Genomic DNA, 25,540 nt, shown 5'->3' with positions numbered 1-25,540 from the left:
TATGTATATGTATATGTATATGTATATGTATATGTATATGTATATGTATATGTATATGTATATATATATATATATATATATATATATATATATATATATATATATATATATATATATATATATATATATATATATATATATATATATATATATATATATATATATATATATATATATATATATATATATATATATATATATATATATATATATATATATATATATATATATATATATATATATATATGTATATATATATATATACATATATATATATATAGATAGATAGATATTGTAGAGAAACAAAACTAATGGAGGCTTGATTTACGTGTTTGATATTTGACTACAGTGCAAGTGAAAATGAACATGTTTAATTGGCTAAAATATTTCCAGCATTAGATAGAAAAATGTCTGCACCGTGTCAGATGACCACTTCCTGGAAATATTGGTGTTTATTTACCATTGTTTCTACTATAAGATGTCAGAAAAATTAAATTGGGTTTTCCCCCCCCGAAATTATCAAGAAAATATTTGTTCCACCCGGATGCACATAAGGGGTTGTTGGTCCCTTCAATAAAGTTATAGATAAAGAGCAGTCATTGCATTGAACATAGACAACTAACTTAGACGCTCCCATTAAACAAACAGTATTATCATTGCAATGTAGGAGAAAACAAAATGCAAGCTGTCAAAAATCTAATGATAGATCTGTTATTTTGAATCAATGTAGATGGTTTTTGCCCCCAAAAAATCCTTCAATGCAACCCCATTGATTTGTATGGAAATTGAGAGGTGGGAAATGGTAAAAGCAACAAACATGACAGCATATGCTTTAAATAAATAAATAAATAACACACACACAAAAGTGTGAGACGGCAATGCCAGTCAGTGTCAATCTCGTCCCATAAGCTGGCTTTGAAAAGCAGCCAAACAAGGAGTTCAGGTCTAAATCCATAGCAGGGGAGCTAAGCAGACTGGCAGAGTTGGGACAGCGCCAAAGAGGGGAGGCTTCAGACCCACTAATGTGGCTAAAAGGAGCACTTTTAAGTAGGCCGGCACTTTTGGCTCCCAACCAATTGCAAAAGCTTCCCTCAGCTTTTAGTGCTTCTAAAAGCATTCCAAATCGCTTGGAGGAAACACTTACCTGTGTGATTACTTTTTAATTGAAGGAACAGAGACCTTTTATACAATAAGATTATCAAATTAGGGCATCCCGGTGGCACGAGTGGTTGGCGTGTCAACCTCATAGCTTTGGGGTCTTGGATTCAAATCCATGGCCCGTCCACCGGTGTGGTGTTCTCCCCGGGCCTGTGTGGGTTTTTTTTCCGGGTACTCTGGTTTCTTACCACATTCCAAAAACATGCATGGTAGGCTAATTGGATGCTCTAAATTGCCCCTAGGTATGGGTTTTCATGGTTATATGTCTCCTTGTGACCTGTGATCGTCTGGCCACCGATTCAGGGTGTTGTCCCCCGCCTCTGGTCCTGAGTCAGCTGGAATAGGCTCCAGCACCCCCGCAAACATAGTGAGGATAAAGAGGTTCAGAAAATGATGAGATGATCAAATTATTTGATCCATTGATTCAATAAAATTGACTGCCAAGAGTCTAATCATCTGCCTTTCACCCAGTGTCAGATGGGATAGGCTTCGACAACCCTTACAAGGATGCACAGTACAGAAGTTGAATGAATGAGTATAATAATACAGTAATTTGGCACCACCTTCAATCATGCTTTTCCTACACTTTGCAATTAAGTGTGCATTTCCCAGTGCTGAGCTACCCCACCAATTGTATACACGTTACCTGCAGCTTGGCATTCTGCGTCTGCAGTCCAGTGTTGTTCTCCTGTAGGGATGCGCTCTGTCTCTGCACGGCCACGATCTGAGCCTGTAGGTTGGAACTTTGAGTCTCCAGTTGTTTTAGTTGGCTCCTCAGCGCAACCTTCTCTGCATGTAATGTGGCATTCTACAAGGGGAAAAATGGGGAGTTGTCAGTTATTAGAAAAGATGGCAAGGAATGAGCATAATTTCGTGTTGAATGGCAAATACATTAGAATAGTTGGGATATTGATTGGTTAACTCTTTTTGTGCCATTGATGTTCAATCGTGTGGCTCTTTTGATGTTACATCTGTGAATTTAAATCACGGTCACTTGTGGTGGATTTGGACTGAGGGGTTAGCAGCAAAATCAACAAACTTTGGATTGAACGTTCGTCAAAGGGTGCCAAAGATAGTTGTTGATAATTTTTAGTTTCTCTTTGGCAGAATGATGGCTGGCAATCAAATCAAATAGTACCTTACCATATTTCAACAAAAATAAACACTACTATCACTTAGAAATCCCATTTTGGTGAAAGAACAATGCCTTCCATTCAGATTTCTTAAATACTTAAACAAAACTATTTCAACATGTATTTTATTATTCCACTTGAACAGATTGTGACTGTTAAATGTGTAAATATCTTATTAAATGGATGTAAGGCCTTTGAACAGAATCGAATCATGGCACTGTAATAGACAATATATATCGTATATTCCAAAGAATATCATAAAATTGGTGATCTACACACAATGTCACTGTGAAATCTAATTGATGTTGAAACGATGAGGACTTACGTTCCTCTCCACCTCGATAAGTCTATCCTTGACTTTAAGAAGTTCCCTTGTGGCTTCGTGACTCTCCTTCTCCCATTTACTGAGTGTCTGGCCGTCTTCCCCGCCACGAGAGGGTGAGGTCTGCACCATTCTCTCTTCCTCTTCCCTCTGCCGTAAAGCCTCGTAATTCTTTTTCACCTGAGCGAACAACATCGAATGGATGACAAAACATTTGGGCACCCTTTATCTCTTGCGCGTGGATCCTTACAGTTTTGAGTTCCTGCCGGAGCTGCTGGTTCAGATTGGAGGACTCCTGCAGTCTGGCCTCCAGGGCGGCGATCTTCTCCTCCTTAATCTCCAGTGAAGACTTCAGAGTGGACTCCAGTTTGCTTTCCAGTAGCTTAAACCTTGGGGAAAAAGGCACTTTGTTGATTTCCCGACGCAGAGTTAGAAGCAAACTGTTGGATACCTGTCGCCAGAGTCCTCATCCAGCAGCAGCCTCTCCTTGTCCACCCCAATCTTCTCCAGCTCGTGCGTCAGTTTCTCCAAGTCGTTGTTGATCTGCTGAGTGCGTAGCTTCTCGCTAACAAGTTCCTGAGAAGATAATTTATCATTTTAATTCCCCCAAATGATAACATTTCTTTATTTTCAGCCACAAACCTCTCTGAGCGTTATGAGTGTCCTCTTATCGATGGTGCCTTGTTTGACCAGTTCCTTGTTCTCCTTCTCTAGGTCTTTGACGCGGGTGCATGAGTCCCGGAAGAAGATCATCTCCTTGCCCATTGTGCGGTTCTCCTTCTCCAGGGACGAGATGCGCTGGTTACTGTCATCCAGCTTGGAGTCACGGATCTCGGCCTGCTGCCTCAGGCGCTTGTTTTCCTTCTCCAGCAGCTTCTTGTCCTTCTCCAGCTGAGAGCTCTCATGCTCCAGTGTCTTGTTCTGTAACCACCAGACAAGTAAAATATGGGAATAACTTGCTGCATCGCACACCGATTATTACGGATTGAAAACATTGCGGGTTGGATCTGCAAATATACAGTAAAACCTCGATATACGAGTGCCCCGACATATGAGCAGTTTGAGATAGGAGTAAAATTTCGAGCAAATTTTTGTCTTGAGATACGAGGCAAATTTTGATATACAAGCATACAGCGGACGGGAGAGGCTGCTCATAAGAACATCATGGGCACTGTCTTTCTGGTCGCAACTCTCTCGTGTAGTGTCTCTAGCACTGGACTGTGTTGGATTTTTTTCAGTGTTTCTTTTTCCGTTAGTCAATGTAGATTGACGAGAGGAGTATATAGTACTTCTGGATGTCAATTGGTTGTGCGTTAGCCTATTGTGAGGACAAAGCAGACAATCATATATAGGTTGCATCTGAAAGGCAGGGTGGAGGTGGGGCAAATAGAGCCATCCCGGGAAAAGAAAGGTATACAAATTTTAAACAAAATTAGAATTAAGTTTAGTGTAAGATTAGATCAAACTTATTTTTGAGTTTGTCTGCTTTATAATCCAAGTTCATGTAAATTTGTTTATGTTATGTTGCGAGTGTGTTGCAGAGCAAAAAGCTCCCCCCCCCCCCCCCCCCCCCCCGCATACGAGCTCAGTCTCGGAACGCATTAAGCTCGTATCTCGAGGTACCACTGTGTATGAAAAGTTAACATTGTATGAACAATAATGCAAACAAGAAATGGGGAGCAAGACAATTGGAGTGTGTTGCACTTGCCACCAGGGAGCAGTGTCTATCTTTGGGAGTTAAATAATAGTACGTTGAGGATTTTAAAACTCCAAACAAGATTACACTGTCGTTACATCCCGGTTATTCACCTATTGCAGTAGGTCTTGGAACCTATTAACCATGATATACGAGGTATTCCTATATATTCTTCTTTCTTAGAAATGTAGCATCTGTTCTCATCTGACCTCTTGCTCCAGCTGCTCCAGGCGCTTGCTGGAGATTTTAAGCTCCTCCAAATTTCGTTGAAGGGTCTGGTTCTCAGTCTCGACTTCTTGCAGTTCAGCCTCAAGCTGCTGGATCTTCTTGCTGCTGTTCTCCAGCGCCTTCTGCAAGCGCTGGTTCTCCGTGTCCAAGCCCTGGTAGCTCACCTAAAACCAGGAGGAAGCAGTCAGTATCAGGGAGTTGTAAAGCAGACACAAAGCAGACTGACTTCTAATCTCTCTGTCTTCTTTGAGGTTGCCTTAAGGAGCTCCAAGCTGCGCTTGAGCTGGCTCCTCTCACTCTCTAATTCTCTGTTCTCGGCCTCTAGCTGCATGGCCTTGGCACCGGCCGAGCGGAAGCTCTCCGCCGAACGCCGCGCCTCTAGGTTCTCTTGCTCCAACTGAGAATTCTCCTTCTCCAGAGCCTCAAGCTGGAAAGCCATGTTCTTCAGAGCATCCAGCTTCTTCTTGAGGCGCCGGCTCTCTGCTTCCAGGTCGGTGTTCTCCTTCTCCAATGCTGATACCTAAACATTAATTGGAATTATTTCCACCCGGGGGTTAAACCTACATAATGTTAAGAATTTGGTTCTCTATGTCTTTCCGTATAATTGTTTTCTCCAAAATTGAAAGATGAATCAAATTTGTTTCCAGATGATCAAATGTACAGAATATGTTTGCAATATTAAATGAAAGGTGATTAAAATTTTGGCATGATGAGTTCAAAGGTTACAGAAAAAGAAATTTTGTGGTAACTTGTGGATTAGCCAATTTGACCCACATTTTCAGCATTATTGATATGACGAGAACGAGTTGTGAAATTTTAGAGCAAGAGGAAAGGTAGCGCCCACTGGCAACAATTTGAATTTGGTGCCCAGGCCTTATAACTGGAAAAAATAAGAAAGACTAATTTTACATACAAATTTCAACCTCAACACCTGGTTATTTATTCAGTTAAAAAGGTTACCTTAGCACATGTAATTCCTAGAGTGGCCACTTTCTTCTGCAGACTTTCGTTGTCCCGCTCTAGCTTCTGTAGGAGAATCTCCAACTCTTCCGCTCTCTCGCCTTTCTCCTTCACAGCCTCCAGTTCTTTTCCTGCGGACAAACAGCTGCCGTGTTGACTCGAGGGAGGAAAAGAAAACCCATGCAGACGTTGTTGGAGATTTGAGCTCACTCAGCTGTTTCCGCTCAAACTCCATCTTGTTGAGCTTGCTTGTCGTCTCGCAGATGGACTCATGGAGGATTCGGTTTTCCTTTTCCACGTCTTTGACACGAGCTTCAGCACCGACTTGGCTGCGCTGTCGCAGAGATGACACTGTCTGGCTCAAGTGTTTGTTCTCCTGCTCAAGACCTTTCAGCTGCAAGACAACACACCCAAGCGGTGGAGGAGAGTTTTTGGTAAATTGGGGATACTAATTGAGTTCCCACATGAAACTTGGTGGAATTTGCCATTGCAAAACAATTTACGATTGAAAATGTCTAACAATAAAAGGGAAGGAAAAGGTTTTTATTTATATGAAATAAAGACAAATGGTCAACATGTCACTTCCCTGAAGAAAAAGTTGACGTGGTAATTTTGTAATTAAAAAATATTGCACTTAAATATGAAGACGCCAAAAAAATGACATTACACTTCCTGAAAAACAGCACATCATCATCTTTAGACTCATCTCATTTTATGAAACGCTTTATTCTCATTATGGTCACAGGGTTGCTAGAGCCAATCCCAGCTGTCTACGGGCCAGAGGCAGGGGACAACACCCTGAATCGGTGGCCAGCCGATCGCAGGGCACGAGGAGACGGAAAACCATGCACACTCACACCCATACCTAAGAGCAATTTAGAGTGTTTAATAAGCCTACCATGCATGATTTTGGAATGTGGGAGGAAACCGGAGTACCCAAAGAAAACCGACGTAAGTACGGAGAGGACATGCAAACTCCACACAGCAAGATCCAAACCTTTAATCTCAGAAATGTGAGGCTGGTGCCTAACCCTAACCCTCAGCCACAAAACCATATGAATTTTAATTACTCTAAAAAAAATGAAGATAAATACATCTAAATTTTAAAACATTCAGAAACCATCGGAAGCTTGGTAGTTCAGAAGATTTTTCATCTTGACAGTTGGCTAAAAAAGATAACTAATGATGTTGCACTTTTCTGAAAAGACATTTAACTATTGATGCTTGGCTTTCCCAAAATGAGGAAGGAATTGCTATGTACTTTACGACACAGTTGACTAATTGAAAAGCTTGAATGTTTTACAGATATTTTGTGTTGTGAGACATGATCTAATGTCACCCTGCAGCCGATGTAAAGCAAATGAAATTTTTACATATGCAAGATCTTGGATTTAGGAGCCTATGTTAAAGAGTTTCACAGCTTTTATAGTTTTTCAAAATGTCTGCACGAGGCAACATCTCCACCTCCTTTCAACAATAGAACACAGAAACTAATCAAAGCACATTTGGGTCGTGCCACTGCTGAGTCCCAAAGTAGAATTAGAGCATCTTTGTTCAAACCACTCAGTTACAGAAATGCACTGTCATTGCTAATTGCTACATCATGCATTTGGATCAATAAATGTTTTGTCTATTCGTGACACATCCCCCGTCCGACCAGGACAAATATGGCCATCAGAACATTTTTATACACCTTACAAGTGTTATCTGGTACCTGTCTCTCAGAGTTTTCCCGCAGTGTTTCCAGTGTCGTCTCCAGCAATGCCTTTTCCTTCATCAAGTCCGTGCTCAGCGACTCAGCACTGCGGAGCGACTCTCTTTCCGTTGCCAATTCGCTTTCCAGATGCCCAAGCTGCACACAAATCGGTAACATCAGGATTCAGGACAGAAATCGACAATTTTTGGAAATATGTGCTGGTTTTCCACAACCACTATCAGTTTCAAATCACCACTTAAAACTACACCCTATTCATTTCATAAATACTGTATTTTTTTTTAAATATACCTCCATTTACTAAATTGGTTCCAAGATGTTTTTCTCAACTTGAAAATTTTGTAAGTAGTACTTAATATAGAAACTCTCTAATTTGTTCGACGGTCCTCGCACAACTACAAACTAAACCCTCTAAGAATTTTCTATTCTGTATATTTTTTTTCGCTCAACTAAAATTCATATGATTTAATAAGGATAAAACTAAATAATTAGGTTGTTGAGTTCAGTGCTACTTATTGAGGCGTAATTGATTTAATGCCAATATCACTTTGGTCCACACTGTGCGTGTATGAGTGAACCTGTTTTTGTTATAAAGATACCAACCAAATTAGACAGATTACTTTCTTTTTTTAAATACTAGCTGCATTCAAACTGCTGTTTGACATCATGCACCCTGATCTGGCTAGACCCTTGGCTTTCGCAACAATAGAATTGTAAAGGTAGTACAGAGGCATATCTCACTGCAAAGAGCCTCTACTGAGTGAGGGTCATTGGGCCTGTCACTTTGTGGGAAAAGAAAAGGTAAAACTAGGCTGCTGGGATTTACAGCTTTGCTTTCTTGGTCTGACCCTCTTCAAATAGTCTCTACTCTTTTCTCTTGGCTACTTGTGTCACTGTGGGAAAAGGTCAAAGGCGACCGACCCATCAGGGGATACGTTCCAAATTTAGATAAAAAAAAAATATATTTTTTTAACCTAGGAATGATCAAGAGAGTTAAAAAAACTAATACAGTTATCAAAAAGTCTATTAAATGTTATATGCATATGTAAAGACTTAAGTATTCATAACGAAATAAAATCTATATATGATACATTTGTAAAGATTTTAAGTACTGCACTCAATGAAAATAGCTCTCTGCTTGATTTAAATAAAAATGAAAACAAAGATGAGACCAGTGCAGTACGATAAAGGTGAAGAAAATGAAGATTCACTGCACAGCTTTTTGGACCTTTAGTCCAAGTGATGCCTCCGAGATTCGACAGGCATTGGATCCTCACTGGAATCTTTGGGAAGCACCATAGATGCAGCAGGGAGAGCTTCTGTTAGAGGTTTTGGCCACACAGGGGACCAGGTAATGAGTTGTCACCACTGTTTTGATTTTTCTTTTGTACAATGACATGACACCGTCAAGATGACTGCCTGGAAATGTTGTTGCAAACTGATCTCTTGAAGATTTCTCCAAATAAGATCATGCTCTTCATCTTCGTCATTGTCCTCTGGCTCTTCTTCCGCACTCCCTGATTGCATCATTTTAATGAGGTCATCAATTTGGGGATTAAGTGGCTCTCGAGCAGTGTGTTGACGTCCTCCGCCATCATGTCTGAGAACCCTTCAGTGGCTAGCAACTGAACCAACTTTGTGGTCTTATCTACGGCTGACTGATGAATGTCATCAGTCGCAAATCCCTCATAATCCTGGTTGATTTTTTTGGGCCCCAAATTTACAGTTTGAGATCCTAGACCGACATTCTCCAGTGCAGTCCTTGCAAAACAATGTTGTTGCGGTTTCGCAAATGTTCACTTCTTTCTTGAGGTAATGCCCGGTAGATTCATTTATGCAGTAATGTAGACCTGGGCAATTAATTCCACAAAGGGCCGCCCGCAGTGGGTGCAGGTTTTCGTTCCAACCCATAAGGGGAAACCTTTCAACCAATCTGGTATTTTTTAAGTTATCCGCCACCATTTTTCTACGGCACTGTGTTGAGTGGAGGTTCCCTGTCTTCCGCTTGCGAGTTTCAGCGTGAATTTGGACTTTTATGTACATTTTTGTTTTGAATACTTAATATAACATACCGTGATAGACTGAAGCCGCAAAGTGGTGAGGCATTATAGTAATAGTAATAGTAGTAGTCAGGGTTTGTGTTATACATCCACTAGATCAGGGGTGCCCAACTCAAGGACCCCTATCCAGTCTGTTTTCCATATCTCCCTCCTCAACCACATCTGAATCAAGTAATCAACTCATCAGCAAGCTGTCCAGAAGCTTGATAACGATCTTGATTATTAGATTCAGGTGTTGGTGGAGGGACACATGGAAAACCGACCGGATAGATGGAGCAGTAGTAGTAGTAGTAGTAGTAGTAATATTAGTAGTGGTTAGTGCATTATGTTATGATCCACCGGATGAGAAAATTGAAGGACTTTCTTTGTGCCTTACAATGTGAAAAATATGTTAACATTGCTCACTTTTTGGTTGAGTCTCTGGTTCTCCTGGGTGACTTTGCCAAATTTGGCCTCAGAGTCCAGACCAGCGCCACCACGGAGCTCTTCCACAGTTTTCAAGAGTGTCTGGTTGTCTTTCTCCAGCTTCAGCAGGCGACTGGACGTTAACTCGTTCACCTCTTCGCCAAGGGACTTTAGTGGGGCTAAAACAAGAACGGACTCAAAAAGCTTCATAAATTAAGACAAAACTCTGCAGCAAAACAGTCCAGGTGTTAAAAGCTTGATATTTCAGCAAACAAGTGGTTATCCAGATCACTGGCTAGCTAAACCTCTTAAAAGCTTTAATAACTCAAAAGAAGAGATTATCTTTAAGGAGCCGCTGAATATTAATTACAAAAATTACTTAAGCCAGGAGTCAACGCGGCGCCATTATGTCTTGGGCACCTGGTTCTTCTTACCCTCAGTATGCTCTGGTGTTTTAGATAGTTGCTCCAGCTCCCAGCCCAGGTGTAACGACTCATCCATGCTCTGTTTCTGGGCCATTTCCAGCACCAGGTTCTCCTCCAAAAGTTCCTCCACTCGTTTGCGATCTAGATCTCGCTCCTGGTGAAAAGGTTTGATTTTTAGAAGCGCGCAACAACAGCAATTTCCAATTGCACTGTTCCCACCATTTCAAGGTCATGTATTTTGGACTTCAGCTGCAGATTCTCCTTCTCTAGGAGATGCAATTTATCTGATCGGCTCCGGGTGGTGTCCAACTGCTCCTCTAGCATGGTTTTGGTCTCCAGCAAGACCTGGTTGTCCTCTTTTAGCTCCTGTGCAATTCATTCCACAAGGGGAAGAAATGAATACAGAACTACAATCTGCTTTCAGTGTGTTTTCCAACCATCATACCTCCACTCTGGCCTTGTAGAACTCAATGTCATGGAGTTTCTCTTTATAGCGGGTCACCTCACTTTCCAGCTTGTCCACACGAATGGCTTTTTCCCGGAGGACGTCCAGCTCATCACGATACGCCCGGGCCGAGCGGGCGTCTGATAGAAGCTGGTAGCTCTTCAATGGAACCAGTGAGTGGGTTTTAGATATGAAATTATGTTATAGTTCTATAGGGTGTGCAAACCCAAAGATGAAGGAGTCAACAATTACCCTTTTCAAAATTTTAGAGGTGATCTAATAACAGCTTGTGACTTGCTTTCAGCACATTTTGGGATAGCCGTTCATTTGGGCAGTTACTACATTTTAAAATATCTACCTGATCACATTACTGCAGCAAATACAGCATCTTTGCATTTCATGCTGATTTCAATTGTGAACCTATCAGATTGAACAATTACTTTTGACAGATTGCAATTCCTGAAAGCCAGATGGTCTGTTTATGAATTGATGGAGTAATTAAATACATTTATCCTAAGCCGTGTAAAATCTCTTTACATTTTTAACACTTTGGATGCCATTAACCATGATAGACATCCCACTCAGTCAAGACAGATTGGACGTCTATCCCTGTCAATTTTCTTGCCTTGAACTAACCCACCTTAGATCATCCACCATTTTACATCCATCAAACACAGCCTGATGCTGCTGCTACAAGCTAAAGACAGTCCCATAGACACCGCTAACGAGCTAAAGCCAATCAAGGATCGCAGCAATTACACACATGTAGGTGTACTACTAACGACATTGTGCCACTCACCTCCTGCTGAATCTTTTTGAGCTCGAGCTCCATGTTCTCTAGCTCCTGTCGTGTGTCTAGAAGTTGCTCACTCTTTTCTTCCCTAGAAAATATGAGAAGACAAATATTTAATAGACATATTAGTATGTGATCGGGCTAGGTATGTAAATTATTGTTAGCAAAATTTTAGGTTAAAAGATAAACAAGATGCCTCAACGTGAAGACTTTTCAGAAGCATGGTACAACTTGGCTCTTACCACTAGTATACACACCCATGCATATGCCCACGAATCAGAAAAATTTGAAGTAGCTACCAAATGCAGTAATAAAATGTTCACTCACAATTCCTGCCTCAAACGCCTAATCTTGGCCTTGGCGTCAGCCAGCTCCACAGAAAGGTGCTGCCGACTCTCTGTCCTCCTCATGCTTGGAGAACCGTTGGGCGACTGAACTGGGCCGGCACCCAGCGGAGATAACTGGATACAATCTCGTTCCTGTGTCAGCTCCACGATTGTCTGATGGTCGGAGCAGAGAAGAGAAAGAATTGGCCCACATTTTTCTATATAAACTGTGGTTAACCACTGACAATGACTACTTATGTCAACTAGAAAAAAAGAATTTGAGGGAAATGTGCCCCCATTAGACAATCTACTTCCCCTAGCAGCTCCAGGAAATGGACTTTTAATTGAGAACTCATGGGCTCCAAAGTGATAATCTGGAGGCTATTAGACACAAACAGCTTTTGTATCAACCATAGGCATCTGCGCCCAAAGGCTACAAACCCAACTGATGCATGAATGCTAAGAAAAACAGAGAGAAGGAGAGAGACAGTAATCTTCATCCACGGGACAGTTTGCAGCCCTTTATTTTCCTCGAAAGCTATTTGCTTGTGGTAAACTTTCCACACAACCCATTATTGTGCGACTCAATGTTGATGTTCATTGGTGAATCAAGATATGTTTGATCAATTCAATATTTCTGTGTACGGTTTTTCTATATGAAATTTAATAAACCTGCACTTTATATACCTATTTGACCAATATCATGACAATAGGATACATCATAGATTCTTTGGACAACAATACACAAAACCTGCATGTATAGTTTAATCAACTCTAGTTGGTAGTATTGGGAGTTTGGAACGGAAAAAGGCTTTTACATGTACATTTTATCTACTTATGAAATTGGTTCCAGAAGTGTTTTTGTAACTTGAATTTATCATAAGTAGAGGTACCACGGTATGTTGAGGGAGATCAATTTATTGCTACATAATTTGGGCAGTGTAGCTTATAGTCAGGTGGGCTCCATTGTGAGGAATTGATTTTGCTGTTTGATCAATTTCAATTCTATTGTTCTTCACTGATTGACAAATTGATGCAGATCAACGTATAGTGAAACCTCTAGGTTTACATGGCTTAGTTTCTAACATTTAGAAGGTGCAATTTATAATCCAGTGGCTATATAATATGGAAGTAAGAGAAATAATGTTTTACTGAATACCTCTAGTTGCATGTCCCTGTCGTCCACTGTGTGTTTAAGATGAAAAGCCAGGTTCCTGGATAAACTTGCCAGGTCCTCAGCAGGAATCTCCCCACTCTCTAGCCATTGTAGGTCGACCACATTATCCTGGTTGTGAGTCACCTATGAAGCAAAATGTCACATATATGAGATGATGGAGGGAGTGTTGAGTATTTTGCAGGGACGCAAAGAAAACTCCTCATCTCATCTAATTTTCTGAACAACTTTATTATCACTAAGGTCGAGGAGGGTGCTGGAGCCCATTCCAGCTGACTTCGGGCCAGAGGCGGGAGACACACCCTGAATTGGTGGCCAGCCAATCGCAGGGCACAACGAGACAAACAACCATGCACACACACACACATACGTATGGGCAATGTAGAGTGTCCAATCAGCCTACCATGCATGTCTTTGGAATGTGGGAGGAAACCGGAGTACCCGGAGAAAACCCACGCAGGCCCAGGGAGAACATGCAAACTCCACACAGTTAGACCGACCTGGATTTGAACCCAGGTCACCCACTGTGAGGCTGCCGGGTCGCCGCAAAGAAAACTTTGGACAGAAATATGACCCGTGTCTGTGCCTTAAGCAAAGAATGTACATTTTGCTGCATCCATAGTATTGACTGCTACTGACACTGACCTCTTGGATGTGGGAGGCAATTGCAGCTTTGGTGACAAAATCCAGAGTCTGGATGCGTTCAATGTAGTCTTCCTTTTTGTCGCACTGGAGACAGAAGGCAGGTCAGGCTCAAATTTATCACGTTTTCAATCATTTTATTCAATTTAAAAAGATAAATGGTGGAAAATATATTTCTAATTTACATTTAGCAGACCATGAAAACTGGTTGTTCTCGACTATTGTCTTTTACCCCATTTTCTAAAAATGGTCAGACATAACCTTAGGGTTAACAATTCTATCCAGGTGTCTAATCCACCCAAAAATAATTGAGAAGCACTGACTTAACAAAAGTATGAGAATAAGTTTTACACAGGCATATAATTTTTGTCCATCTTACCTGGACAGCACAGCCAAGCAGAAGCAGTAGCAATTTCTTCATCTCCTCTAAACCGCGTTCTGAAAGAAAGAAACAGAAAAATGTGTTCTGTTAGCTTCTGATCTTCTGCTTTTTCCCCGAAGAATCAGGTTATTTACCTAGTACCAAAAAAATCTATGTATCACGGTCAATCCAACCGGAGCCACTGTTGCTTAATGATCAAAAAATGTCACATTGGCGATGTTTGTATGACAGCACAAATTAATCATACTAAAAACACAGATTTTGAAAGATTGGGTTTACTAAGGTGGCCAAGTGGTTAGCGCGTCGGCCTCACAGCTCTGGAGTACTTGGGTCAAATCCAGGTCGGTCCACCTGTGAGGAGTTTGCAAGTTCTCCCCAGGCATGCGTGGGTTTCCTCAAACATTCCAAAAACATTGTAGGCTAGTTGGGCACTCTAAATTGCAACTTAGGTAGGAATGTGAGCATGAACATTTGTCTGTCTCCTTATGACCTGCGATTGGCTGGCCACCAATTCAAGGTGCTCCCCGCCTTGTACCCGTAAGTGACTTGGATAAGCTCCAGTGCACCCCGAGACCCTTGTGAAGATAAGGAGTATGGAAAATGAATTAATGAATTTATTAAATGAATTGAATTTAAGGTTTTACTAGTACTTGCTGTCCATCGTAAAAAAAAAGAAATCACAACACGAAGAAACTCCAAGCATCTGTTAGCAAGTTCTACAAGCCTCAACAGATGTGCTGCATTTCAACCAGGTGTTTTATGATGTATGTGTCACTGTTACACGGGATCACATGATGCTGACATGACAGCTATAAAGTTGTGGCAGTGATATATGTCCTTATGCAGTCATGCTGAGGGGAAAAAAAAGTCATTACCCTTCCGAACCATTTCAACCAATAAAGTTAGGAATAGAAGTGGTATCGCAGTGCACATTTTATAAAGCATTGCGATGTCCATCGCAAAGGGTCACAAATTCTGTTTAAGGTATGCCAATTTTGTAGCGCTCTACAATCACATAGCATGTGTTATATTATAATCATATATACCCACACATTTGTTTTAATGTCATCTAATCCATTAGGACTGAGAAATATTTCTGCCTACCCTTGAATCTCAATAATTGTCAATGGTAGCTAGCGAGTTAAGTTTCCTGGGAGTATTTAGTTACAACATTTCAAGGCTCAGATGAGTTGACGGTGAATTAGAAAAAAAAAACTCAATTATTGCCAGTGCCCAGATTAGTGGAAACTTCTATTAGCGCTTCCAGACGGAGAGCGGATTAAGCTCAGCGGCAAGGTAGGCGAAGATAAGCAGCCTGCGAGGACAAATACTGGATAGAGAAGCAGCGATGGAGGGAAAAAAGACGATAAAAAGACCCTGCTGGAGGGTGAGATGAAAAGCAGGAAGACAATAGATGTAACACAAAAACAGATGCAGCAATGGAGAAAAGGTGAAAAAAATTGTGAGGAAGCACACGCACGATCCATTCATCTGTTATCCTTCTTTTTTTGAATCATCTGTTCCTTCCTGTCCTCTCTTCCTGCTCAATTTTCAAGGAGACTGACTCATCCTGTCTCCCAAGTGTAGCAATTATGACAACTCATGAGCAAGCGCTTTAAACAACGCGTATACCCAGAAGAATGCAGTCAGTCACTCAGGAATGTATGACTTGCATATATTTAGTGAAAAAAGACAAAACTCTTAGATGTTGCTTGGCTGGGAAACATTTTAACAAACGTAATCCAGTAATATCTTCTCTGGGTGACGCTACTTCTCAAAAACTATTGTATTTAGCCTAATTTCCAATGCTTATTATCTTCATTTCTTATATGTGTGGGTACAAAAGGAAGCTTGTTCAGATGATTAGGACACCATCGCAAGGATTTGCTTTGTTGTTATATTTTGGACATATCAAGGTGAACAAGCTGTTCTAAATCAAATATTTAAGTATATAAGTATTTTTAGGCCATATATAACGGAGCTTTACCATCAAACATTTTTCTCCTTAAGTTTTTCATAGGCAAAGCATTTATTATTTTCCCACTTATGTTTCAAAATCTATACGAGTTCAGCATTTTATGTTAACACACTGGTTGCCATTGACATCCGATTTATTTGGACTGGAAGGGGTGGCACTGCCAGTGGTCATTTGCTGCTAGCTCCACCCAGTTCAAATAGATTGGACGTCTATCACTGTCACATGACAAGTCACTGACACATGATCTCAATAACCTTTTTATGTTGATTGTGGGTTTTGAAATACAAACATGACAGTGTTTGACAACTCCACAGTGGTTGCTACATTACAAAAATCAGTTTTCCATAAAAAACAAGCAACATTGATAGACTTCTTTAGACGACTTTTCTAAGACCACACAAAGGCGGTACTGTGTCTGCTTGTTGACATTTGCATGCAAGCGTGCCCGTTAAAACGACGCACACAAGCTCAGCACAGGCTTCCTCGGGAGCCCTCGGGTGATACAAAAAGTTCCCACTGTTGGGGACACTCCCCCACCCTATAACAAGAACATAATAAAAGCCACATGTCCGATTACTTTCCATAGACTGCCACTGAGCCCCGACTGTATTATCGGTAGCTTGGTGACTGACTGAAGTAGAAGAAAGCATGCGGAATATAGCGTAAAAGCCCCTTTTTTTCTGCAGTTTTCTTGCTCTTAGCAACCCCCCGCTAACATAATTATTTTTAAAAGTAGCACTTGATTTTCCATGTGATGGACCACAGGAGTAAAATCCAGTGACAAACTAATAGAAGCATGTTTTCCCTTTTCTATTAATATTTAAACAGTGAATGTTGGCTACACACAGCCAATACTCGGCGTTATGGTCAATACAGTAATCCCTCGATTTTCAGGGTGGATTTTCACATTTTAATTAAAAGATAAAAATTTCCCTCAGGAAAAAAATAGCGATGTAGTGAAGCCTCGATAGTTGAAGCCATGATATTTGAGGGATTACTTTAACCATGTTTTTCAAACTTGGAAAGGATGATTTATATGCATGAGCATAGTTGCATGAGTCTTTCATACAGCAACATCAAGCATATTTAATGTCCCGACAACAGAATGCAAAAACTGAAGAAAAAATATGTTAAGGTATTTGAACAAGGCTATACACGTTACTACCCGAAACACATTGATGAAGTTATTAGATGCATGTAAACAAAGCCAGTCATTAGAAAATGGTATGACATAAATTTGAATATTGGTGACCACGTTATGGCTCCCCATTAGTGTCTGTATTTCAATTTGTCTCTGGTTTGAACTATGTATGACAAAAATATTCCTGGAAATATGTGTTTTCTCGCATATTAGCTGCTTATGCATATAAGCCGAACACTTAAAATTGCCTTAAAAATTGTTGAATTTTACAATTTTGGAAGATACGGTTCATTTTTTCTCTTGATTTTTTTTCAACAAAAAAAAACAACCAAGCCAGTTCTCCGCTGATGCAGATTCATGTGGCAACATCTCATTGTTCATGTATTTAACCTCACCAGCCGCATGTTTAAATTAAAGCTGCAGATGCACAAAGGCATTCAAAGAACTTCTGTGCTTGCGAAGCCGGCAGAGAAAGCGAGACAGAAAACAAAGACATTTGGAAAGTTTAATATTTAGTTTGGAATTGCCAAACCGAACAGTTTTTCCCCAATGTCTGCTTCTCGTTATCATGTCTTCTCAAGGTCATGGCACAATATCAAGTAGCAGATTTGGACCACCAGAGGTCAAAGTGATCAGTATCAATTCAGTGTGAAATTTAAACACTTAAGACCACAGCGCTTTGAGACGTATCAGATGTTGCCTCGGAGTTCAGAGGGTCAAAGCCGCAAAATATATCCTGCAGTGCTGTCCCCTTTGTCATCGTTTACGAAACACAGAACAGGAACTCTCATTACAGAACCGCTGGGGGGGAGGGCCGATTAAAAAAAAAACACCAAAAGTCTGAGGAAAATTGCATTTGAAACATCAAAGTGACAGAAATATGAAAGCTACTTTATTATTCCATTGTAGTGATGTGATGTGAAAGAGCTGCATGAAAATGCTTGACCGGTAAATGAACTCTTGAGTCGCTAAAATTCTACCCCAATACTCTTGGGTTGATCAGAGTTGTGTGTGCGTGTATGCGAGAGGCTTACCAGTAAGAGGGTTCCGGCCCAAAATCAACACATTGGGTAGGGGCATCATCACTAGTTGCTGAAGCGTCTCCTGAAATTGAGAAAAATCTGAGTTTAAAAGGGTAGTTTGGATATATTTAGCTTTATATTTATTTCCTTAGAACTTTTCTTTATGACTTTCTGATACTTTTATTGAATCAGTAGTGAACACAAGTGTAGGTAGTTAAATTTAATGAGGTAAATATTAATATAACATTTTGCAGCACTCTTCCTTTGTATTGATGCTTGCAAACATTATGAAATCACACGTGTCGAAAGATGCTCAATCACCTGTTTTATTGCGTTGCTTGGAAGGAAAAACTAAACTCAAATAGCAAATTTGTACTCCTTCACACCAAAATAAATGCAGAAAAACAATATATGGTAATAACTGACAGTTCTGTTTTTCCATAATAATCAGAGGGAGGGAAAAATGACACAATTGAAAATTCTAAAGGAAAAAAAAGAATTATGCTGTATATTTTAGTCAGAAACACAACACTGTCTGTTAAAATGAAGTCAAGATGCATTTTTGTCACAACTGATCAGCGAATTTACCTCAAAATTGTGTAGATCAATAATAACGAAGATATAATCGTCCATCCCTTGGATGGGTGTACACCTCTTTAGCTAAGGCAGTTGCTACATGCACTGTATGTCCGTGTAATATCACCAATCTAAGACAAAGCTTGAGGCATATGGAGCTCGTATTATATAAATGACAGACAGCAGAATTACCAGCATCAATCCTCTGCAATAATACTGTGTGTGCAGAGGTTTTTACATGGGTTAAATTGCTGGTGTGCTTTTAGCCACAGGGTTTTCCCATTATTTACATGTCAGTCACGTGAATTCCAGAATCCATTAGTTGACACACATGCACAATTCCTGCACTGTCCGGTTTACCGCCACATCCGTCGGAACCTTGGTTTTGTCCATTCAAGTCAGTTGAATGAGGGTTAATCCCAGGTCAAGATAATTCAAACAGGAAATGGGTGAGAACATTCGACAAGGAGATGGAGGCGACTTCCTGCCAGATCAACACAAAGGACAACTGCCAAAACTGCCTTTTTAGTTTTTCAAATGGATGGGCAACTAATTTGAATACTTCATGTCAGAAAGCGGTTTCAGGTCTACCTCCTCTAATGACTAACATATACTACCAGTTGCATTACCTAAGTGCAGAGAAGGGATTCACGCCAGAGCAACCTAAAGTAGATAGTAGAAGCAGCAGAAATGGTGTATAAATTACAATGACAAATTTGATTTGGTTCTTGATTTTCTGTGGTCACCATATAAGCGGGTTTGCTTTGACCAAAGTATTTGCTGGGAGACATTTGCAAACAATCAGCTTTCCAAACATTGCCCTGGCTTTAAGATTTGACACTAGGACAAAAATAAACAAGCAAAAAAAAAAAAAAAAGTTACATAAGAGAAGTGGAACTCAATGCCCCACTTACATTCAAGGGACAGATGGACAACGACTATCTGGCAAGAGAAAGGAGTGCCATTGCACTCTGTTTAGTGCCTTGGCAACATGTGAATTTTTGTCTATCCTGATTTTGTAATGGAACATTTCCAATTTCAAAAATGTTAATGCATAACGCAGCAATACAAAATATCATATCATAGTAAGGATGATAAAGTAATTACCTGTTATTGACATCCACTGCATTTTGACAGCTAATGGCCGCTGGCTCACAGTCAAAATGAAGTGGACGTTAATCAGCGTCAATGGCAGCCAATGAATTAGGTTTCCCATGCAATTGCATGTTAATTTATATAAAAAATCCCCAATTTAGTGTGATTCGCGATAGACATTTTCTCCCAAACAAGATATGTTTGTTTGTCTTAAAAAAACTGGTTACATCATCTTCCTAGAAGGTTTTTATTACAAGGTCTTAAGATCTAAATTCAGGTTGTTTTTACTACAAAGAATTGTGGCTGCCTGTAACTCACATACATAGATGCTACTTCAGATAAATCGCTGAATCAGCCCTAAGGTGAAAGCTACCATTGAACCTTTTAGGGTTTGCCAAGCACTGCTTGTCAACTTCCTGTAGCCACAAGGTCAACACAGTCCCACCTGTTAATGTCAAAGGCAGCATGTGTTTGCCGTCTATGTGGTGCGTTTGTCTGTTAGTCCTTCAACCCCACCCAATGAGTGGAGACACAGTAAATCTGTAGTACAGTCAAATCTTGGATGTCATGAGGACAGTATTTTTTTATCTTAACTGTGCTAAATCAAGATGTCACAAGAGTCAAGATTGTGGTATTATGTGACTCAATTGTCAACATATTCTAAGAATTTTGTAACTTAAAATCGTTTTTGAGAAAAGAAGCGTGTCAATTTCATTCATTTTACTTCAATCAAAATGTAATAAAAACAAATGGTGTGTTAAATTGACTGCAATGACTGCAACCTCCTTCATTTAAATATTTTAATTTTATTTTGTTTATTTTTAAATTAATTGTTATTATTTAAACAGGCAATACAATAAAATACAAAGAACATGAACATACTAGATTAAGATATCACTGAAGATGACTACCTTAGTACAAGGTAGTCATCTTTAAAAGAAAAATGTTGGGAACCACTGATCTAAAACATGAGACGCAGCACTGTCTCAGATGAAGTTGCTACAGACTCAAAGGGTTTCATTTTTCGTTGTTTTTACTTCTCTCAACTTGTTTTCTTGGAAGATGACCAGTCAGTGTCATAATTAGACATGCATCAGGGGAGCTTATCTCTTTAGTGAGCTCTTTAAAGGGGACAGTAAGAGATAGCTAGTCAGTTTGGAAGTGAATCTTGCAGTGAGCTCGTCATGTCCACAGCCAAAACTCTCGTGAGAGAAGGCAGCACATGCTTTTTCACTTTAAGTGCACACATGTGCAACAAGCCAACACAGTCTCGTTAACCTGAAATGTTGCTTTTAATAGCGAGAAAAATACATGGTATGAAGCTATTTGCTTCCGTCAACCCAGTTCCATTTTCATTAAATGTTATATATCAAAAAGAAAATTCAGCTAAGAAAATGTTCAGAGCATCGATATTCACATTTTTTTCCTTGTACATAAGGAATGCAACTAAAGTTTCAATGAGATTGACTTGCATTGACGAAAAATCTAATGCATCTCCTTATGCAGCGCCTTCTAACTTCCAATGTGAAAGGCAGGAAGAAATAAAACGCTTGGAGGATTAGCGGCGGGCTAATACGACGGCTAAAACACAGCTGCCTAATATTCTTTTTGGATTATCCAGGGCGCTGGCTTAGCACTTCTCATGCATAAAACATGGACACTGCGCCAGCACGAGAGCTAGAGAAGCAAGCCTGTCAGGTCCATGCACTGCTGCTAATATCAAAAATGCAAGCAATGTGCGTATACACCTTACTCCATTACGACGCAATATCACTTTTCTTTCTCGTTGGGAATCCTTGGAAAGATTGTGGTTCATATATTTCACAAAAATAAATAAATAAATAAATAAATAAATAAATAAATAAAGCGATTAAATAATCGGGAATGAGGAAATGATTTGAAACACCTATTGTGATATGACAATTTTCTCATCCTAGATGACTTTTCAGGCAAATAAAAATATATATATTATTGCATGACTGTACTGGAGAAAAATTATATGATATTGTTGATGACAGCATATATCTTCATGCCAAGAATCTTATAATAATTTTTCCAACGTCCAAACAGGCATCAACAAATAAAATCAAGACTTAAAAACAAGTAGAACTCAACTGCAATATGGGGTAACATTTCAAAACCAAGCTTGCAAATAACTAGTAAAGAAATATGTAACTCCAAGAATGTAAGAAAAATCCTCAAACAATGTGACGCCATTAAAAATTTAAGGAATTTAACATCTAGCAAAGATTTGTCCGTCTTTCACACCAATTAGATTCAAATGGGGAATGAGCAAGTATATTTGTACCCCCTTTTTTAACCACCGATTTCCTAAAAAATACATAAAATATCCACATTCATTGATTATCTTGTTACAAATATTTTTTTCTAATAACAAAACAAACCTAATTAAGATTTAGCATTCCTATGAATCGGTGCTTTCATTTACTCAACGGATCACCATTAAAAAGCAACTTGCTCCATCTTTATTGTCACTTCATCTGACTATCGTAAAACAAAATATTATGTAGAAATTAGATGTACATACAGTTTTCTACGTCCACCTCGAAATCATGACACTTTGTATCTTGCCAACCTAACTGCCATTGTATTGAACCTGCAACTTCTCACACACACAACTGCCTAAAAACAACACATACCTAAATAAAACATGGAGTTGCTTCTGAAGGAGAACACTGTTTGTAACATCAGGAAGTCCCACATTGCTCCTCATAGGCCGAACTTTTTAAACCACACAGTTGTTTCCGCACAGAGACACAAAGCGAGTGAGCTATTACTGAACGGAGGTTCGTAGATGGCTGCAGACAAAACATGCTACGCTCATAACACAACACTTGCGATTCAAAATAAAGGAATGTGAATTTGTACGCATGGTGTGAATTAACTAAAATATATCCTGTCCCTACCTTATGTGGTCGAGTGTACTGATTTTAATGATATTTTTTTTCCATACCTATCATTTCTCTTCCTTCGAAAGGGAGTGAACTGCTATGTTTTTTCACCCTTCCCAACCCATTGTTTCACTTTTACACTGATTCCGGAGCGCCGTCAAAGGCAAACCAACAGCCAGCATGGCGGTATTAAACATGTATGTAATATATATGTCATTACTGTCCAGCTGGGCCTGTACCTAGAATTCATCCCATTGAATAAAGTACAATAAACAAAGTATGTATATAAATATGTATGTACAATGACAAGGCTTTCAATGCAATTCAATGTTAGACACACCTGTATTCTAAAAAGACTATAGGTTGTTTAGTCAAGTTGCATTGTGAGATACTATTTCGGGCCAAAGATCTATTTTAAGGGGGAAGGGACTGTCAAAATGCTCAACCGTGATTTCCGATTTTCTAGACAAGATTAACATTTCCTGCCAGAGAAAAATCGTTACCAACCCTCCCAGTTCAAGCAGACTGGATGTAAATCACTGTCATTAGCAATGTTAAATCAAGAGCACTACTGGATAAGCTGCCATCATAGCACAATTTGTGATCTCCACAAAATGACAAGTCACCATAAAGAGCACTATATAGCAGAGTAGATACGAAGTGATTCCAAACATAGAGGTGTCTATTAAACACAGGGGAGGGGAGCCGCAAAGCCAAACAGGGGAATATAGTAAGAGGAGGGGGAGGATGAAGCCTTGATTCCATCACTTCCCACTCCAAGCACGGACCCCTCCTCTTCCCCCTTTTGCACATACTTCCTCCCCCACCGTGCCGACTATGTATTTCTGTGATATTGATTCCAGAAGGAATCACCGCCCGTCTGCAGTGGCTCAACTTGCATCCCAAAGAGAGGTTTATGTAGACACACTGATGGAGAGGCGTGTTGGTTCAAAGGGGACTTGTCACAACACAATAGTGCTGACTGGCTGCTTGATTTAGTGCCAGTCTAATGCCTAATAATTAATAATGTTGTGCGATTGTCAAATGTATTGTCATGTGGTATCTTGGGAGGCATGATTTGTTTGTGTGAGGATGTAAGGATGCTCTTAACAATAACAAGATTGTATGGTTGGCATGGTAATTGCGTTTATATCACATTTGTATTTTTTTTACTTCACTAAATAAACTAGTGATTAATTCACTGGAATACGATTCTCGTACGCAGTTCAACATTTGGGCATTCCAGCAGCCGAGTGTTTAGCCCGTTGGCCTCGCAGGAGTCGAGGGTGTGGAATTTACATATTATCCCAGGGCAGGTATTCTCGGGGTACTCCGGTTTCCTACCACACCCCCAAAACATGCAGTGTCGGATTGTTGAACACTAATTACCCTTAGGTATAAATGTGAGCGTCAATGGTTGTCCGTCTCCTCGTGCCCTGCGAATTGCTGGCCACCTATTCAGGGAATCCCTCGCTTGGTGCCCATAGTTTGCTGGGATAGGCTCCAGCACCCCTCGCGACCCTTGTGAGGATAGCGGTTTAGAAAATGAATGAATGTTCAACTTCTGCATTAAACACACTTTTAATGCATTTTTGGAATTAAAGAAATAAACATCGCTTCATATAATGCTGAGGGATTTGCCATTTGATTATATATGCCTTGGCTAGTTAACAATCGTTATGAAATAAACAAATTAATCACCCAACCCTAAAATTACCATAAGTAGTAACTTAACATCAGCCATCTATTTTGCACACCTATACTTGACAATGAGGCTGATCTGGGAGAATTTCCAAGACGTAATATGTAGTCCTAAACGTACCTAAAATCTCTGCTTCAACCTCAAATGACTCACTTAGGCATTCCATTGTCACGAAACTACCTGTACAATATACAACTGCATCTAAAGTCAATCGTGGCTTTCCAGGTGGCGCTATTGGGTGAGTTTTGAAGTCGCTGTATACTGCATTGAACTACATCCAAAGTGTTTTACTAAAAGAGACCCTGTGCATGTGTTGATGCCTCTTCTATTAAACGCGAGTGAGGAAACAGGTTCACCACTGTTTCCATCTCACAGGGCACCCTGTCTGCTTAACACACATACGGAGCCCCCTTCTCCTCCCACCTTTCCACCGACTTCCGCCAAAAGCATGTAGCTTTAACAGGGGGGCTAATTGTGGCCCTTCTAGTGCGCGTTAGTGTGTGTGTCCATGAACCCTTTAAAGCATGAATCACACCCATTCTGCAGCCCCACTGAGTGCCGTTGCTATGGAAACGAGGGTGAGAAGACGGGGAGTGTAAGCCCAGCATGCTTTAATACATACAGTAGAGTACAATACGTACATGTCCACACAAGTGCACACTCACACAGATCTCTGTGGTCCTCTGTGTAACTCCATCACCACCAACAAAGGGAAGAAAGGCGCTTCCTCTTTTGTCAACATGCACCCAAACACACTTCCACACACACACACAAAAACACTTGACACCTGAGCTAACAATCGCTACAGAAAAGGCACAGTTGTGGCTAGACAAAGACCAAAGACGTGTTTTTTGTTGTTGTTTTTAAGTGCTTGTATACATGTAGTTATAGTTTGACATTGGGTACCAGCCTCCTCATCGATGTGACAGTAACACTTTCATTGCTATTCAATGGCAGCAAATAAAATAAGCAACTAAGTACATTTTAGATTAACTTTCTTTTTAGGAAAATAATGTGTCTGTCAGAAGGCCTGTGAATTTGATTGAATTACAAGATCACATTTTCAGCCCATGCAGACTTTCTCCACCTATTATTGAGTCAATTAGATGTCATTTTCAGATGTCAACTCTATTTAAAAATACATTTTCATGTCCAAGCCAAGCTCTAAGCATAGCTGTGTTCTGTTTTTCTTGAAATACTGTAAAACAGATTTGTTCACTTTTCCAAAATGGTTGAGTTGATTTTGAGTTC

The 25,540-nt window shown here is 40.0% G+C and overlaps 1 protein-coding gene across 7 annotated transcripts in view; it reads right to left on the bottom strand.

Annotated features, from left to right (window-relative positions):
- The window catches only part of ccdc88ab (coiled-coil and HOOK domain protein 88ab), a 57,720-nt gene that overhangs the window by 13,330 nt on the left and 18,850 nt on the right, over positions 1-25,540 (bottom strand). For all 7 annotated transcript variants that reach the window (XR_013327997.1, XM_077729081.1, XM_077729083.1 and 4 more), the window contains exons 4-23: positions 18,017-18,086; positions 13,861-13,919; positions 13,485-13,568; positions 12,825-12,965; positions 11,667-11,839; positions 11,346-11,427; positions 10,547-10,705; positions 10,321-10,467; positions 10,111-10,255; positions 9,677-9,855; positions 7,212-7,349; positions 5,708-5,891; positions 5,498-5,628; positions 4,764-5,057; positions 4,519-4,701; positions 3,256-3,534; positions 3,065-3,189; positions 2,864-3,002; positions 2,617-2,793; positions 1,805-1,966 (exon numbers count right to left, since the gene is read on the bottom strand). Coding sequence is in view for 6 of the 7 variants with exons in the window: in XM_077729081.1 (XP_077585207.1) it covers positions 1,805-1,966; positions 2,617-2,793; positions 2,864-3,002; positions 3,065-3,189; positions 3,256-3,534; positions 4,519-4,701; positions 4,764-5,057; positions 5,498-5,628; positions 5,708-5,891; positions 7,212-7,349; positions 9,677-9,855; positions 10,111-10,255; positions 10,321-10,467; positions 10,547-10,705; positions 11,346-11,427; positions 11,667-11,839; positions 12,825-12,965; positions 13,485-13,568; positions 13,861-13,919; positions 18,017-18,086 (3,051 nt within the window). In the remaining variant the exon portion in view is untranslated. The remainder of the gene's footprint in view (positions 1-1,804; positions 1,967-2,616; positions 2,794-2,863; positions 3,003-3,064; positions 3,190-3,255; positions 3,535-4,518; positions 4,702-4,763; positions 5,058-5,497; positions 5,629-5,707; positions 5,892-7,211; positions 7,350-9,676; positions 9,856-10,110; positions 10,256-10,320; positions 10,468-10,546; positions 10,706-11,345; positions 11,428-11,666; positions 11,840-12,824; positions 12,966-13,484; positions 13,569-13,860; positions 13,920-18,016; positions 18,087-25,540) is intronic.

Source organism: Stigmatopora nigra, chromosome 12 (assembly GCF_051989575.1).
Source record: "Stigmatopora nigra isolate UIUO_SnigA chromosome 12, RoL_Snig_1.1, whole genome shotgun sequence".
Taxonomy (NCBI): Eukaryota; Metazoa; Chordata; class Actinopteri; order Syngnathiformes; family Syngnathidae; genus Stigmatopora; species Stigmatopora nigra.
Note: the sequence above shows the minus strand (reverse complement) of the source record. Positions and strands in the feature narration are given on the sequence as shown.